Here is a 17,843-nt window from a genome sequence, read left to right as displayed (position 1 = left end):
TTCCTTGTTCTTCTTTCTCTCTCTCTTTGCAGTGCTGTATTTTTGACACCAGTCCAGTCACTTCACGTCAAGAACACACACTGGAAACCAGATACACACACAAACACACAAAACACACACACACACAGGAAGGTACGCACACACAGTAAAGCATGTACACAGTCACACGTACACACACTGGAAGGCATATAGTGCCATTGAATTTTTCTGGCCTTTTTAAGTCAATCTTTCTTTCTCTTTTTTTAGCTGGGCTGTTCTGCATTCCATTGTAGTGACTTGGTGTATCTGGCCAGGAGAGGAGCATTCCTGGGAAGTTGCTGACCGACAATAACAGCTCGTCACAAAGGCGGGGGCTCAGGCAGAGGGTGGGGGGGACAGGTCCTTTGGGAGAACTGCGCCCCTGTTCCAGAATGGCTGCTGAGCCACTACAAGCACACACACACACGCGCGCGCACACACACACGCACATACTGCAGAACACACCCTCACCCACTATCTCACCCAGGACAGAAACCAGCCCATTTGGAAGGCCATTTCCTCCCAGACGTGAAGGAATGACGTCTGTCTCCGTCAGCAAGAGAGGGAGTGTAACAGTGGGAGAAGAAAGAAAAACAAACCCTCAGGAAGAGGAAAAGGTGACCACCAAGCGTCAGTCACAATACTGCATCACAGAACACACCCACAGCCTGACTGGACAAGTGGTTTTTCTCTATTTTTCAGATCTGTGGAGGTGCTGAATACTGCAATAGAAATGCACTGTGTGTGTCAGTGCTGACTGTGGCCTGAAGCTCCATAGGGTGATGTACAATTGGCGACCCCACCACCCAGGGCACGGGAGGGTTCGGTTGGTTAGGGGTCTGCATTTCATTGCTCTTCAGCGACCCCTGCTGGGCAGTCGGGTGCTCATGGACTGCATATGAACGGTCTTCCTCCATCTCCGCTGTACTCAATCTTAGCCGTCTGCAGTATGAAAAGAAGCAGCTGGTGACACCACGTGTTTCAGAGGAGAACTGAGGATTTCTACATGCTCCCGAATAAGCAGTGGGGATAACGCTTGAGTGCGGTTGCTGATAATTGGACATTCCAAATTAGGGTAGCAGCCCTTCATTGAGCACCAAGTTTACTTTTAAAACGTAGCCCTTCTTTAAAAAAGAAAGAAGAACCATCTACGAACCCTGGCCCAGAGAATTCAGTGTAATTAATTCAGACACTAACAGCCTCGCCGTCAGTCATTATAAGGATTACATGGGTGTGTTCCCCACCATTTGGCCACACGACGGCCAGGCCCGATTCGGCTGGAAATGAAGAACAGCACCAGGAGAGAACAGGTCTCACGCCAGTTTCAGCAGCGAGGAAAACTCACACTCCTGCCCTAGGCCATCAGGGTTGCCAGACTGATTCTGAGATCCGTCCCCTGTGTGATGTCATCTGTCCATAAAAAGAAGCCAAAACCAATTAGGCTTTGAGGTCCAAAATGAGGCCGAAATCACAAAAAAGGCAATCTCTTGGCAATAGGCAAAAAAAACAAACAAAAAAAACAACACAGAGCCCATACTGCCAACTTTCTCACAACAAACTAGCCTCAAAGAATACACATAAATATGACTTCAGACAAGTCTATCATGCTGTTATTACTGATAGAGAAATGCAATGCATTTTTGTTATGTTTACTTTTTTTAGTGAAACATAAAAAATAGAAAATAGGAAAACACAAAAAGCCTAAAGCTCAGCTGACTTTTCAACTCCATAAGTGAAATTAGCAACAATTCAACCTATGTGACAGCAAAAGAAGCTAACATCCGTAAGCACTGGCAGCAAGGACCTGGATGTCATTTCAGCTTCAGGAGTCACAATAAACAGACAATTTCCTTTAAGATTCTTTTTTTTTGGGGGGGGGGGGGGGGGCACTAACAGTATCAGCCAATACAACATGATACTATTAAAATATTGTGGGGGCATTTGATGTTTGGGGGGGGGGGGACTATGTCCATGACAGGAAGCTGTCCAGACAGAATTTTTTTTGTGCAAGTGTGTGTGTGTGTGTATAAGAGAGAATCATAAATACAGGTTTAAAAACAAACATTCTATGCCACCACCTCAGATTAAATACTAACCCCACACAAACCAAAACTGAGAGAGGGAGAGTGAGCACCAAAGAGAGAGACTGTGGTCAGAGGGTGAGAGAGACTCACACCAAAATTGAGAAACTCAGCGAGCACCACCTAACCATAGAGACTGGCATGCACAAAGAATCTTGGCTGCCAGAAGAAAGAAGATTGTGTCAACAGTGTAAAGACAATAAAATTGAAACAGAGAGAAACACTTCCTGCTTGAATGTGTCAAATTCAACCAAAAAAAATTCTACCCAAAAATAAGCCAAAAACATCCCCAATTCAACAATAGACCTGATGCATGTAAGCTACCCCCCCCAATAAAAAAACATGTAATTGAAGAATTGAAGACAGAGAGAGAGAGAGAGAGAGAGAGGGAGAGAGAGAGAGAGAGAGAGAGATACCTGCAATGAGGTAGCAGGATAAGCACAGTGAGTACGGTGTGATGGTAGTTAATGGTAGTTAAGGTCTGAGGGCTGCGGGGTGCTAATGATGCTAACGCTGTGGGAACATAAAGTACAGGGGCTGCCTGCTGTGACACATCACCATGTGGACGACCTGGCCAAGACGCCCAGGGGTGAAAATGGCCATCTGACACGCAGGAAATCTGTCTCATTGTAAGCAAGAGCAAGCTGTTGTTCCTCTTGCTGGAGGTATTCTCCACCCAATGGGGGAGGGGCAGTAACACCAGGCTATGGGGATGGGGGGCGGGGGGGGGGGGGGGGGAAGAGTCATATTGGTAGTCAGATATTACACACAATAAAAACAAGCAGCCTCATAGGGTACATCAATGGAGTTCATGGGCTGCTACAACACATTGGCTCTTATAGAAAATTCAGGGGCCTGTGTGTGACCTCCGTGACACCAGAGCCCCCCCCCCCCCCCCCCCCCACCCCCCCCCAACCAGCTTCGTCCACATGGACTCGCTGTGATCCCAGCTGCTCGTCTGTCTTTCCTTCTGTCATGGCAACCTGACCTGACCCATGCTGACCCTACCACACCTGTACCTGCACCCCCTCCTCCACCCACAGCTTCCCATCCCCATCCTTTCAGCTGGGCATGTTTAGATAAGAGGTAAATGCCAACTCCCCACGACTACATATCTATAACAGACACATTTCTACTACCTACATGCTACCCACAACTTTTTATTTTACATTTCCAAGCGCATTCAAATATACATTGGAGAAAGATCATTACTCTGTCCATACAGAGTTAAGCTGATATATATTTTGATATTTCTTATTGCATCGCCTGTGTATTCCCATACAAATTGCATAGTAAGTATGTATAGCTTCCTGTTAGTCTTTTCTCTTTTATATTCATTAAAATAAAGTACTTTTTAGGCAAAGATAATTGCCTCAGAACTATTCATCTTCCCCCTCTTTTCTTTTCTTTTTTTCTCCCCCTTGCCCTCATTCCCTTCCCCCACTCTCTGGTTGGTACTCACAAATTAGGTCACTTGGAATTTACCCACAATGCCCCTCTGTTGCCCTGCTACCACAAACCAGCATACGGAGAGCTGACCTGTCGTTCTGACCTGACCTGCACTTTCACCTGACCCTAAAAACTGTGCCACCAGTCCCTCTTGCTCTGCAGAGAAGTGCTGAATCTAAACCTTAACCAGTGGAGATGCCTCATTTCAGTGTCTGTGATCACTTGTTCTTCAATTACCTTTGTAAACCTTAATCCATAATTAATCCCTTTTGGATATAAGCAGCAGAGCATTTTTAAAAATTGGTCCCAAAGTGAACCCACTCTGATATGCCTTTAAACCATGTTACCGCATGTTACAGTGAAATATCTCTCTGAAGCCAAAAAATAAATTCTAATAAACCTGACAGTGAACAACAGTGACATGCTTGCACACATTCCATGCGTTAGCAATTATCATGTTTTTGGAGTCAGAAAACAAACGTGTGTTTTTTTTTTTTGTTTTTTTAAATTAATTTCTTTATTTTACTATGATTATTTTGCCTCCTATACCCCTAGCCTGACTAACATGTCCAAGGAGATGAACCCAGTTCATTATACCCATTGCTCCTGAGACAAAAATGTGGGGGTTTAGACAAGCGTTTAATAGAGATGGGCTAACCCCCCCCCCCCCCCCCCCCCGCCCCCCCCCCCCCCCCCCCCGCCCCCACACACACACACTTTTCCAGCAGGGGGCAGGGTCTTCTGATCAGATCAATACAGCCTACATAGTAATGGTTGAAGAAACACTTGACCATTGATCATCTGAAATAGGTATCAACACACTTAGCAATACAAAATAATCATTCAGTCAAATTAGATTTCCTATAATGCCCTTCCCAATGAAAATACACTAAAGCCTAGTCTAGTATAATATTTAAGTAGTCTCCCCAGCACGTAGGCTGGATGGGTTGTTGATAATTTCCTATTTCTGGAAACAGTCCAAATTCACTGACATCAGAAACCAAACATTCGATAAACCTGGATTTTCTTGTTCTTATTACGGAGTCTCATAATTAGAATTCATGGACCGTGTCAATTTTTTGTTTTGCTGGCGTGTGGGCTCAGCGATCCCAATGACGTCATTGCAGCAGATTGTGGCTAGGACAAAGATCGCCATGACAACGATAGAGAAACGCAAGCGAAGGGTGAAGAACCCCAGATCTGTTGTACCAAACCAACGCGCTGGGTCAACCACACTAATAATATGAATATATCTATCGATTTTGGTATGGGTACAGGTAACGATAGTTATATTAAGTTATGACAAGTTATGATAATCCTTTATTTGAGTAACCTTAGTAATCCTTAACGTTACACAATGCGTCGACAAATCAAAATTTTGCCAAATTAAAACCTCAGATCAATTCCACATATACAATGTTTAAATGCTATGCACTAATTTCTCTCACTGTTTCGATAGTTTTCTACGTCTATGGTAAATTAAGTTAACTGCATAAAAATACACTGACATGGACTATTCTGCACAAAACGACGAAGGGAAATAACTTTCAATACACCACTACCATCTAGCGTTCAACATGTGGCAGTAGGTTTAATGTTCCTTTTATCTGATCGAACAGCGTGCAATTTTGCAGTTTTGGGAGGATCAGTGGATAACAACAGTAACGTTAGTTAGTTGTATTCCTTATCTGCATATTGGCTCTTGTATTCATATATTTGACCTAAACTACAATGGCAATAACTATGGCTGTCAATCTTCACCTTCAAAAGTCTGCAAATACAGTACAAGCCAAAAGTATTAGGCCACCAGAGTTAAAAAAAAAATGTTTTTAATAAAACCTTAGTTAGAGAAGAATTCAGTCAATATATGCACATTTATTAAATAACAAACCAAAGCATAAACTTATTTTGTAATTTCTACCAACAATAACATACAAAAGAGTTTTACTTAAAAATAATCTTAGACATGACTTTCCTTAAAACATTACATTCCATTTATTTGGCAGATGCTTTTATCCAAAGCGACATACAATAAGTGCATACCAAAGGTCATTAGAACAACTACTAAACACAGGTCCAATAAGGTGCTATACCCATTTTGTAAAAGTTATTCATAGCCATGAACACATTAAGTCCAATTCACACAGTAAACATTACTCTCTGACCTAACCTATGATAAGTCAAACTAGGAGGCATGACAAGCTACAACATCAAGATAATAATATAAAGTACAAGAAGTTATGGGTGGAGGTACATGTACATGAAAGTGGCACAGGAGGAATATGTGTAGCATGAAAGAAGGGGATTTAAGTGATAAAAATGATCCCAGATTGGGAGTGCCCTGCAGAGTAGTGATAGTTGGTCCAGGTATAGAAAAAAATAGTATAGTTTAAAAAAAACACAAGTAGACTAATACCTTTAGCCTGTATCACAAGTAAAATTGGCACTAAATTTTCAAGAAATATAGCAAAGAAGAAGACATTAGGCTTAGATGTGCGGAGCCAAGTAAATGCTGTGGCAAGAAAGTTATTCCCAGTGAGAAATTGTAAAGAAGCTTACGATTTCCAGGTGCAGTGTTTAGTACACACTCAGAGGGGTCCAGCTGATGGGCAGTAATGTTAACAGGAGAAGACCAGGAAGATCAAGAGACAGTAGACAAATATCTTGTCGTGTCTAGCAAAAGAAACTGTTGCTCCACAACTCCAGGAAGAACTCATCGCTGCTAGAGAGAAACCAGTTTCCATAAATAACAACTTTATTAAACATAGCGATGTGGATATATAAAAAACAACACCTAACCAGCAAAGACTATAGAATACACGTGTATCCGTGTTACCAAAGGAACATTGCGGTTTAGAGTACTATGCCTGCGCTGAATGTATAGCAAAATCCTTTGCCTGCTTTACATATATCCTATACACTAATCTTATACATGCTTATGGATTCGATTTCCCATCCCACGCACAGTATCTGACGTACAAATTTGACACAAGAACATGCCAAAAAAAAAAAAAAAAATGCAATAGGGCAAGTAAGATAGAGCTCAACTAAAGCAAACTAAATAAAGTGGCAGAAACCAGCCAACACCACTCAGATTTCAGGAATCCTATGACACAAATAAATAAATATTGCAGACGCCCTTCGAGGCGTTCATAATTTTCAATTTCAGTTTTTTAGTCAACAACATGAAATGTGCAGTAGACACAGGCACGCCTGAGCTCTTCATAGACATTTTCGTCAGTTATACTCGTCAAAGTTAGACTTCCTTATCAAAAATTTCGTATTAGCAGTCTGCGTTGATGTTTTCTTTTTTTTTCCAAAGCAAGGAATCGATTTGGTAGTCTACTTTCAGTTTCGATTTAAAGCCCCGCGCCTCGGTGTTGGATTGGCTCGTTGTGCACGCGGTTTCAGGGAAGTGCTTGCTGATATTCAGAACAGGAACAACTTTCACGGCTTAGAAGCGCCCATCCGGATACCAGTGAGTAGCAATGTTTACAACAATATATGTAGCTAGCTAAAGATCTAGTGATGTAGAAACTGTAATCGAAAAAGCTACATTGCATGACAGTGTTCTTCCTGTGACAAAATTGAACGGGGCACCTAGCTATTTTCCAACGGACCATACTGACCCCCTAAGACAGCAGATGCTGTTTAGCTGGCTAGTTTATACAGAAGACATTCATAAATTGTGTAAGTTACATTTCTTCAACCATCCTGAATCATAATCTTCATTTAAATGACATCGAAGATAGCTACATTTCTATACTTTTTAGTTGAACGCTAGATACAGCAGACTTTGGTCATATCGCAAACTGAAAGCAAACGTCTTTCTTAAGAAACGAAACTGGAATCACAACCTACAAGTCGTGGGGCAGATATTTCACCGGACATATTTTATCAGTTGATGGTTAGCTAACATGCAAGTCAACAAGTTATCGGACTTGCCAGTTTTATAGCTGTCTTGCCAAGTTACGAGCTAAGTGCACTAGATGTCAGTTAGCTATATTCATTTTCGTTTTTATTGGCATGTTCTTGTGTCTAATTTGTGCGTCAGATGGGAAATCGAATCCAGATAAGCATGTATAAGACTAGTGTATAGGCTAAGTAGCAAAGGATTTGGCTATACATTCAGCTTAGCTATTCAGTTGGCTGCATTGCATATGACTGACGCAAGTCATGTAATCTTCTGTGATGTACCCTATTACTCTGAACAGCAATAAACCTGTTCCCTTTGGTAACACAGATACACGGTTAACTACTAGGTCTCTCAAATCTCAAACGTGTATTCTGTAGTCTTTGCTGGTTATGTGTTGTTTTTTATATCCACATGGCTAGGTTTAATAAAGTTGTTATTTTTAGGTGTCAGAAAAAGAGAAACAGTGAACGCTCCCTGATTGGTAGATAATAGATTCCCCTAGAAACAGAATCACTAGATATAACTGATCAGTCTAATGCCGCATCTTTAGTATTTCAACACAAATACAAGATTCCTATAAACGCCCAACCTAATTGCCAAATCACCCCCCATTAGACTCAGTGAAGACAGTTATGGTGGTATTTGCAAACGTGTATCTTCACACACGCGTAATTATACTATTTGCTTAAAACGGACTTTAGGCCCCTGTGGATCAAACCAGAACAAAGATTAACTTGAATATGGAGCAAAGAAGTGAGGTTACTGCAGAAGTTACCTCAGACCATGACAGCGAGAATGATGGGCAATTATTTGATGAAAAAATGAGCTGTTCATCCTGCAAATTGCAAAGAGCGAAGGAAAACGAAGAAATCAAGCGTCTAAAACTGGAGAACAAACAACTAAAAGATGAATTGGCCCAGTATCAGGGTATGACCAACAGTGGGTGCCCTAATGCCTGCCCTATTCAAGCACCAAACGGCAACAACAGTACGGACGGATTGCTGGGAACAAGGTCGTGTGGACAAAACGAGGAGACAGGGGCAATGAAAGGAAGCTCAGGTAAAAGTGCTTCCTCACACCGAGCAGGTTATTCATGAAACGGTTGGATGTTTAAAAAAAAAATAATAATAATACAACGAGCTGCTTCTCTCCCGTCTCTGGTCATTTTTCGCCCAAAGTCTTCTAATTTCATCACTGGTCACACTGTGGTAGAATGCAGTACCTTCAGCCAACAGAACCACAGGATTCCTTTTCAAACATCTCTGTGCCAAATCAAAACTACGAAAGTCACCTGTTAACACTAATGCTGCTTCTTGGTTTCCAGAACCATGGATATCATGTGCAGTGCTTAGCCTCTGGCACCTCATTATTAAATGTTATGTTGCTCTTCTGGTTATTATTAGTCACTCTGTATGCTGTTACAAAGTAATGTTTTCATTAATAAGGTTCTATTTGTATGCTTATAAGTTACTATGCCTACAGCTTAGCACTTGTTAACTTGGCACTCATTCTGATGCTTTCATTACTCGTGTTATTTGCCATCCTGTACTGTAATACCCTTGTTTGTGCAGCTTTTATGATATTTATGACATGTTCTGTATTTGTTGTGCCATAACAAGTCTTTGGAAAAGAGCATCTACCAAATAAACAGATAATAGCTAATAAAGTCTGTGCATACACGCTCACACACAAGAATACAGGGCTATCGTGTTTTTTTTTTCCAGCTGGTTGGCTAAATCTCTTTCGTTGAAATCCAGGGATTGACTTAGTCAAAAATACTCAAGTGTTGGAACATGGCAGAATATTCATGGAAAAGAACAAGAACATGCTGTGCTGATGACATAATGTTTTTGTTTGTCTCTCCCCCTACGTACCGTTTCAGAGATGAGCAAGAAAAATGACAGCACTCAGATGAAGAGTGTGTTATGCCCGGACAGCACCAGTCCTGGCTGCAAGCAGGAGGACCTGATCAAACTTGGAGACGAAACGCAGTGCAAACCCTCCACTTCTGGTGCTGCGTCTGACTGCAAGCGACCGGAAGCAGGCCCCAAAGCGGTCGCGGAAGGATATGACGACTTTAAATTTGGTGAGAGCTGCCCGCTGTCGGAGCTGAAGACCGAGCCAAGATGTCACATGCAGCTGGACAAGCTGTCATTCAGCGCGTCTCACACCGTCCTTGTGGATGTAAGACTCTTATTTTAACTTTCGGGCGATAAGTGTGTTTGTTGAGAGTTATTGTGGAAGGCCCCTCACCTCCCCCCCCCCTTTCCCATCCAGCCCCTCCTACTTGTATTTAAACTAACTCCTGTTCCCTAATGATGGAAATCACCTTCCCAGTGTACTGCAGATTGAGCCGTTCCAAGTTTTACTCTGATTGGGACAGTGTCCTGCAGCCAGCTGTTAGTGGGTTCCGCTTGGTAGTCGGTACACCTGTCAATGAATGAATCAATCAGTCAATCGGCTAATCAATCAATCAGTCATTATCTTTATTTTGCCAGATGGGAAGTTTGCTTAGTGGGTGGTTTAAGAAGGTAAACAGTGTCTTTAGCGCAATTGACAAATCTGCACATGTACGTAGGTTTAAAAAGCAAGTCAGAAGCTCTTTTACTGCCGTAACTTGTCCTTTAAGAAGGGAAGTGAACAGTGAAGACCTATACAGAATACAACTACAACCTGCTTCTTGTAAGACCTGGAACAGCCTAAATTGGCAACATGTTAGGTTCCATCACTGGACTTGAAGGTGGTGAGATGAGATCAGCCCATAAGAGGACTAATGCTAATGTGTGTGTTCTTCTGACCCACACAGGTGGTTCGTTTCAATGAAGACGGAAGCCTCATTCCCAAAGCAGGGCAGCATGTGTGGGACAACTTGTCAGTGAAAATGCCTTATGCTGAGGAGTGCACGCTGACCAAGCCTGGCATTTTGGTAATACGAGCGCACGGTTCAAGCACTACAAGTCCCCATGGTCTGGTATACAATCTGGACAGTGACAAGCATGGCTAGAAGCCCCACAGGGCTACCTTCGGCTGGCACTTGTCAATCAAGTCAAGCTGCACACAAGGTGTCTTCCTCCAGCTCATGTCTGAAGGAGTGGCAGCTGGAATACATTACTAGCCAAAATGTACAACTACATAGAATAATTTTGTTTTAAATAATGTTTACAGCCACTCCAACATAACTGATTGTCATAACAACCAATCATGACAGCTCCCTGCAAGGAGGCTTCCCTACCTGCCAATCCTGTTGTGCATTCACCACTGCCAGAGTGGGCAGGGCGGGGCTACACAGATAAGACCAGGGCAGAGATACTAAAGAGTTAGCCAGTAGAAAATGATGGGTTGAGATATATCTGACGCGAACATAAATAAATTGTCAAGTAGCTAGGTAGCTACTAGCTAGGTAACTTAGTTGCAGCTGCTTCATCAACAAACATTATGAGTGAAATGTTCTGTTGCAACATTTAGTCCTTTCCAGTTTCTGCTGCTCCCTTTTTTCATACACTCTCATGATTTGCCAGGAGGAGCAGGCAATGTGACATGAAGGCGGGACTCAAAGCATTCTCATTCAGTTGCAGGCCAAGAAACAGTCCCGCTGGGAAGATATCGAGAAGTACCTACACCGCCTGGTGAAGATCTCGTCGTTGACCACTGCAGATGTTGAGGTGGGATGAGCAGGTTCTGGAAATAATCCATTTCAATACTTAAATGCAATTAACCAAAGAAATAATATTATGTTAAGCCCAAAGTTAAGATTTTTAATGAATTTGTCCCAAAAGCAATAAAGTTCTTATATTGCTAACTAGGAGGATTTGGTTGTCTTGGAGGCTATGTTAATTGTGCAAGCAACATGGAAATTTACATGTTCACCAATCAGAAGTGAACCTGAAGTGAATATCCATCACACTATGCACATGAGTGCCCTTGTTTAGAAATTACATATTTTATATCAGTAGTTTCCCAGTGTATAAATGTGAAAAAACGCAAGTATACATCTTTGTCTTCTGGGTTATGAACACTTTAAATCTAAGAAATAAACAAATTGCGCCGGGTCTTAATGGTCAGAGGGAAGCACTGGCTCATTTGTCTGAAATAACGTTCTGTTGTATTTTCCTAAGGCCTGTGTATGTATTTTTTCTTTTTCCCCTTTTTCTCTAGAAAACTATAAAGAAGTACAATCCAAAATACAAAGATGAGTGGTCCTTTGATGCGCTTCACAGATTTTTTGAGGTTAGTAACTCGGTGGAGAATGTACTCGGATTGTGCATTATCATTTGGAAGAATTTTGTACTGCCTTGACAGATAGAAATGTTAAAATGTGCAAAAGATTAAGACATTACTGGTACATTAACATTACACCTTTTCAAGTAAAACTGATTTATTTGTTGGAAGCATAGACATATCTTTTCTTATTGTGGTCATGGATTATTTCTGATTGAGATTTTGATTTCAGTATACATAATGTTCCCTAGAGTATACACCTTAAAGAGAGGGAAACCCACACTCGCACACTCAGAAGAATGGCGGAGCTGGCCCTAAAGCTGCCTCGTAACTGCCAAAAGGTAAGCCAACCTCCATGATATTTTCAGGCCTGTTGCATTTTATCTCCTAAATTAAGCTGATTTTAATAGATTTGAATGTGTCAAGCATGGTCAAAGGACTTGTTAGCACTATTTAGGACACAAAGAGTTTCAGCTCTTGAACAACTCATAACTCTTTAATAACTTGAATTTTTAATTGTCATTTTGGTGTGCACTACAGTCTTTACTTAATTACATTCTATGTTTTTTTTTCCACTGAAAACTCATTCTTGTCTGGTGTGCTATCACCCTTTTGATCTGGAATGGGCTTTAAAACAAGCTTAAAAATCCAACAGGAATGTGTGTAAAACCCATTTAGCAGTCATCCATTTTTTTGCTCCTGGAAAACCTTTTCTCTATCTGTCTACACAGAGCGTTCCCCTGCTCCGGCATGGACAGAACCATTCCATCACTGTATCTCAGATGCAGATCGCCTGTCTGCTGGCCAACGCCTTCTACTGCACCTTCCCCCACCGAAACGCCACGCACCCTGGCGCCGAGTATGCCAACTACCCCACCATCAACTTCCACAGGTCAGCCCCCGGCACTCTATACTCCCGATTCACTGGGACAGAGGCGCACTGCAGCTGCCTGAGAGATCTGAAAGCAAGGCTCATTGTGTCCCTCCCATCTCCTCTATGTCCAGTCTTTATATGAAGATTGATTGCCTGATTGATTGATTGATGAGTGGTGACTTCTCTCTCTGTCTTGTGATCTGCAGCTTGTTCGGCAAATGGTCAGAGCGGAAGATGCAGAAGTTCAAGGCCATTTTTAACTACTTTGAAGTGGTGACTGGCGAAGGTACTGCAATTAAAACCTTTGAACGCGGTGCTTGATTAGAGGACTCCCCTCAACCTGAAGAGGTGTAGAGAGAAATAAGGGAGAGAGATTGACACACAGAGATTCACTGTCCTCTGGACCTGTCCTTTAACCAGCTCTTTCACCCACAGAAAGACAGGTGCCCAGAGGCCTGGTCACCTTCACCAGGCAGTGCATTCCGGACTATAAGTTCCCGCGCTGGAGAAGGTGACCACACTCTCCCCCTATCAGACCAGAACACCTTTTCATCATTCATCACGGAAAATGATGACTAGCACTTAACACTTATCTGACGGTCTGTCTGCCCCTTCCTCCCCCCCGGTTCTGTGGTGCTGCCCAGCCTGACTGAAACTCTGACTAAACTGCACATCTCCTCGAGAGGAACCATTGAGAAGGATGGGCAGGGCATGCTTCAGGTAAGTAGCGCTGATGCAAAATGCGCTTCACTGCTTGACCACTCGTCTGTGTTTAAACCTCCTGTTCACTTCTGCCCCAAAATAACCTTGACAATATCCCCTTCACAACAACCCTAAAAACAAACCTGGGGTTTGTTGTGGTGCTGCACTAGGGTCAGTTTTTGTTCAATACTACACCTCAAAAAACCAGTGTAGCTTTAAACAGGTAACATACCTTAAATTATCCTTTGCATAATATGATAGCCGATGTATTTTTACAGTTTTAAAAAATCCCACCTTGTACAGTGATGTCGTGTTATAGGTGTTTGCAGTGATGAAGGTTCCAGGCAGTACAAATCTATGGTGGCATATGACTGGTTGCGCTGGTGAGGGTTCCAGGGCAGTACAGTGCCATTGTGGCACGTGATTGGTTGTTGTGATGAAGATTCCAGGCAGTACTGTACTCTGGTGGCATGTGATTGGTTCAACATTCCCACTGTGTTCCTGCAATTTTATGTCATGACCATGGTCACGGTGGCAGGTGGACTTTGCTTGTAGCGTGGTGGGCGGAGGGGTGCTGGCATCTGGCCTGGTCCAAGAAGAGATCCTCTTCCTGATCAACCCTGAGCTGATCGTGGCCCGGCTCTTCACAGAGAAACTGGGGGACACCGAATGCCTCAAGATCACAGGTGAGGATGGCACACTGGCCATCTGAGGCAACAAGAGTCAGGTTTCAGAAACCAATATTTTATCTCCAAAGCAAAGCACAATGATTTTGAACTGTCAACAAGAGTCCCTATTGCAGTATAAAGGCAAAGAGAAGCGGGCTTGTGAGTTCTCGGGTGGACACACAGATGGGGCACTGCTGTTGCAGTTTTGGCAGGGTCCTTAACCTGTATGGCTTTCTTTCTGTAGGCTCCCAGCGATACAGTGAATACGTTGGCTATAGTGATGACTTTTTCTGTCTCGGACATCACAAGGACGAAACATCAAGGTAAAATCTATAGAACCTATGGTATTTATCAATGGGCTCCCATGAGGGTTCCCACAGCCTCAGTCTGCAAGGGTGCTCACCACAAGCACAGGCTTGGTCTGACAGGAGGGAGACATCACAGGTTCCTACCTTGACTGGAGTTGTTGGCAACATTAGCTCCTCGCAGTAATACAGCAGATGCCAGCAGGCTTCCAGATGTCATTAGCGAGACGTGCGCCTCTCCTTTGAGCAGTGCTAGCTCTCCTGTAGTACAACTTTTTGGTCTGTTGGGTGTAAAATGGCTCTCCTGTAGTACTTCTTTTCAGCCTGTAGGGTGTTAAATACTCACCAGCTTGCAGGCAAGTGCACAACTCTCCTGGTGCTGGGTGTAGATTGTACAGCCGTAACTAGAGAGGCACAGTTGGCCAGTAAGGTTTTGCCTAGTACCAACGATAAAATCAACATCGACAAACCATTTTTTTGTTTTCCGAATCCAGAGACGAATGGAGGAGGCGGTACAGACAGATCGTCGCCATTGACGCTCTGAACTTCAAAAATCCCAGAGAGCAGTTCAACATGAAGAAGGTGACCCGAGAACTCAACAAAGTAAGGCTTTTCCTTTCCCACAATGCACCTGGGGGAGGGGGCAGGCAAAGGGGAGAGAGAGCACTTTTCCCTGACAGCTTTTTTTCCCCCACCCTAATCTGCTAAAGGCCTACTGTGGGTTCATGGGAGAAACTAACACACACCCGGACTACTACCCTGCCATTGCCACAGGCAACTGGGGCTGTGGGGCCTTCGGCGGTGACCCGCGACTCAAAGGTAGGTGCTGTCTGTACCTGCAGTCAGTCGCTGCGCAGATAAGCGGGCTGTTGTACTGTGGACTTTCTGCATGCACTTGAGCTCATCTGAAGGCTGCCCAGAATGCCTCTAGGAAAGAGTATGAAAACAAAGGGAAAGTGATTATTCGGCCTTGCGTGTGCTTGAGACAGAATGTGTAAACGACAGAAACTAAAGCACAACCATGGTTGTTTGTAAGTTGCGGAAATTCACTGGTTTAGTTTGCAGTGACCGTTGTGTAGACACGATTCCAGCGAATCTGGGCGCGTACAGAATTGACTGCTTGTTGCTAAGCACTTTGTACTGAACGTCTATACACTGCGATTCTCTAACTACTGTATGACTTGCAACTGTCTCATGTTACATGTGACATGTCATGTTGCTATTATGAAAAAAAACCTTGTATTGACTATTTTTTAAAACCTTTTAATGCATGTTGAAAGCTGACATCCAGCTCTATGTATTATTAGTGTTTCCTAGCTGAAGAGTTATAAGATTGGGTCTGATCCCAAAGTGACTAACGCATTAACATTTTGATGGTAAGTGGGAAAACAGAAGCAGTTTCTTCGCAATTTATGAGAGACATTTTCTGGAGATGCAAGGCTTTGCATGACACACAATGATACCGTTTCTATATCAACAACAGCCCCTGAAATTCGAATTAATTTAGCATGTTTTGCAGCTCTTATCCAGATGATGGCTGCCGCCGTGACTCGGAGGGACATGGCCTACTTCACTTTTGATGACAGCCACCTGGAGCTGGACCTACGGAAGATCCACCACTTCCTGACCACGCACAAGGTCACTGTGGGTGAGTGCAGAGGAGCCAGGGCACATCTCCATTCACCCTGGAGCACAAGCGCCCCCTAATCGCCTTGTGGAATTCAACCATTTTAAGAGGAGGTTTTTTTCTTTCCAAAATATTAAGTCGGCGTTCTAGAACTCCATTGTTTTCAGTTACTAGTAGCGAAAGTTGCATCAACATTAGAATGTTCAAGTTGAGAACATTCTAATCTCATATTTGCCATCTCACACCTTAAAGCAGGGGTGCCCATGCTGTTTTGGCTTGCAATCTATTTTTCCAATGGCCAGCACAATGTGACCTACATTGGAACTGTTGGTCCCGGTGGGGAGGGTCTCTCGGAACCAATGTCGGACAAGGGAGTCACTGACACAAATTCATTAACAAGCTGGTCATTACATCAAGCCGGACATTACAGGCCCATAGCTTGCTAAGTAAACCAGCAGATAAATTGCAAACTGAACATAGCTTTTCACTATGTCGTATCTACACTTAAAAAAAAAAAAAAATACAATAAAATTGTTGGACAGCGGTTGCACGCAGTATTATTAAGTAGGCTGTGACAAACTGATTTAGTCATATACTTATTGGCTACCAGCACACACCACCTGTGGCAATAAAGCACTAGGGTTGCATACCCATGTAATGACGTTCCAGACCAGTAGATTGTTTCTGCATTCCATTGAGGTTTGACTCTTCTTAAAGCCGCAAACATTGTGGTACGGGAAGTGGTGTAGTTTTTGGACGATCTCCAGTATGAACTGCATACTAGTGTGTTAAAAGCTGCTGTACTATCTTGCGTGACAAAACGTATGGATTACGAACAAATAACAGTTTTTCAAATGATCCACTGAACATTATTACCCCAGATATGGAATTACCCTTTCACCCTCTCCCTTGATTGGCTATTTTGTCGCCCAATCTCAGGGGCACCACAGCTGAAGCATGCACTGCCACAATAAAATTAGAGCAGGGCTGCCCAAGCCTGTTCCCGGAGATCTACTGTCCTGTAGATTTTCATTTCAACCGTAATTAGGCGCATCGGATTCTACTAATTAGCAGCTCAATGAGATGGCTAGCTGTGGAATGAGGTGTGCTTTGTTAAGGTCGGAGTGAAAACTTACGGGATGGTAGATCTCCAGGGGCCAGGTTGGGCGGCCCTGCTGTAATGTTCCCCGTGCACCCTGGAAGACCTGGAATTTTTTAAATGCAGTTTTCCAGTCATGGGAAAGTAATGGAAAATTAGAAAATTGCTTAAATGTCCTGGAAAACAATAAGTTGTCCTGAAGAGATGAATCTATACCAACTGATCTCTCAGCCAGCAAGTGCAGGTTCTCAGTGATTACACTGAACATGGACAGCACTAACCTGAGGAACCTTGGCAAACCTATACCCTAGTATCATATGTTGTGAGTGAAATTCACCATTACGAAGGTGAATCCGAACCTAAAAGCTGACCTGTTAAACAGGGTGAACACACTTAAATGACTTAGGCCTGTACTTGACAAAAAAAAAATGTTAAAAGGCATCCATACTTTTTTCCCCCACTTTCAACAGGTCGCCTGTACAACACGTTGGAGAATTTCTGCAGTGCCTTATACTCGAATGAGGCAAAGACCTCCGACCTGTACAGCTTCATCATGAAGTCTGTGAAAGAGACCACCAGCAGACACTGACCACTGCTCAGCCAAACCAGCAGACTGTATCTACACAATTAAACCCTGCACTGTCTGTAACAATGAAGTTTTGGAAATCTGCCGATTCGTTCAACACTATGTATACAAATTTATCAAGTGGCGATTGTAGACATACTAAATGACTGCAAATGTATGTAAAATAAACAGATCAGTAGTTATGAATATAGCATGTGCCTTCAGACAATTTTGTCTCATTAATCAGCAGGTAACAGTAACCACACAGCTAATTTAAACATGCCAAACCAGGTGTGTACAGGTCCTATATGAGAATGCTGC

At 43.0% G+C, this 17,843-nt stretch overlaps 1 protein-coding gene across 3 annotated transcripts; it reads left to right on the top strand.

Annotated features, from left to right (window-relative positions):
• The first annotated feature begins 6,904 nt into the window (after positions 1–6,904).
• On the top strand, positions 6,905–17,734 carry pargl (poly (ADP-ribose) glycohydrolase, like). Of its 3 annotated transcripts, none has more exons than XM_035390516.1 (17): positions 6,922–7,026; positions 8,166–8,523; positions 9,347–9,648; positions 10,271–10,390; positions 11,034–11,126; positions 11,620–11,691; positions 11,934–12,023; positions 12,414–12,574; positions 12,763–12,842; positions 12,992–13,067; positions 13,201–13,276; positions 13,797–13,944; positions 14,171–14,249; positions 14,726–14,834; positions 14,942–15,050; positions 15,751–15,879; positions 17,428–17,734. In XM_035390516.1, the coding sequence occupies exons 2-17, from the start codon at positions 8,205–8,207 to the stop codon at positions 17,544–17,546; spliced, it is 2,082 nt and encodes a 693-aa protein (XP_035246407.1). In that variant the 5' UTR covers positions 6,922–7,026; positions 8,166–8,204; the 3' UTR covers positions 17,547–17,734. The 3 variants fall into 3 exon arrangements, with proteins under 3 accessions (XP_035246409.1, XP_035246407.1, XP_035246408.1); XM_035390517.1 differs by having other exon boundaries at positions 6,956–7,238; XM_035390518.1 differs by lacking the exon at positions 8,166–8,523 and having other exon boundaries at positions 6,905–7,026.
• The last annotated feature ends 109 nt before the right edge of the window (positions 17,735–17,843 follow it).

The sequence above is a fragment of the Anguilla anguilla genome, chromosome 14, assembly GCF_013347855.1.
Source record: "Anguilla anguilla isolate fAngAng1 chromosome 14, fAngAng1.pri, whole genome shotgun sequence".
Lineage (NCBI taxonomy): Eukaryota > Metazoa > Chordata > Actinopteri > Anguilliformes > Anguillidae > Anguilla > Anguilla anguilla.
The sequence above is the reverse complement of the archived record's forward strand: the minus strand, read 5'-3'. Positions and strand labels throughout refer to the sequence as shown.

Bases quoted from the DNA above. Each gene is read 5' to 3' on its own strand.
- pargl (XM_035390516.1), top strand. From the start codon at position 8,205: ATGGAGCAAAGAAGTGAGGTTACTGCAGAAGTTACCTCAGACCATGAC. The intron at 11,127-11,619 runs GTGGGATGAGCA...CTTTTTCTCTAG, and splicing joins TGACCACTGCAGATGTTGAG to AAAACTATAAAGAAGTACAA. The intron at 15,051-15,750 runs GTAGGTGCTGTC...CATGTTTTGCAG, and splicing joins CGGTGACCCGCGACTCAAAG to CTCTTATCCAGATGATGGCT.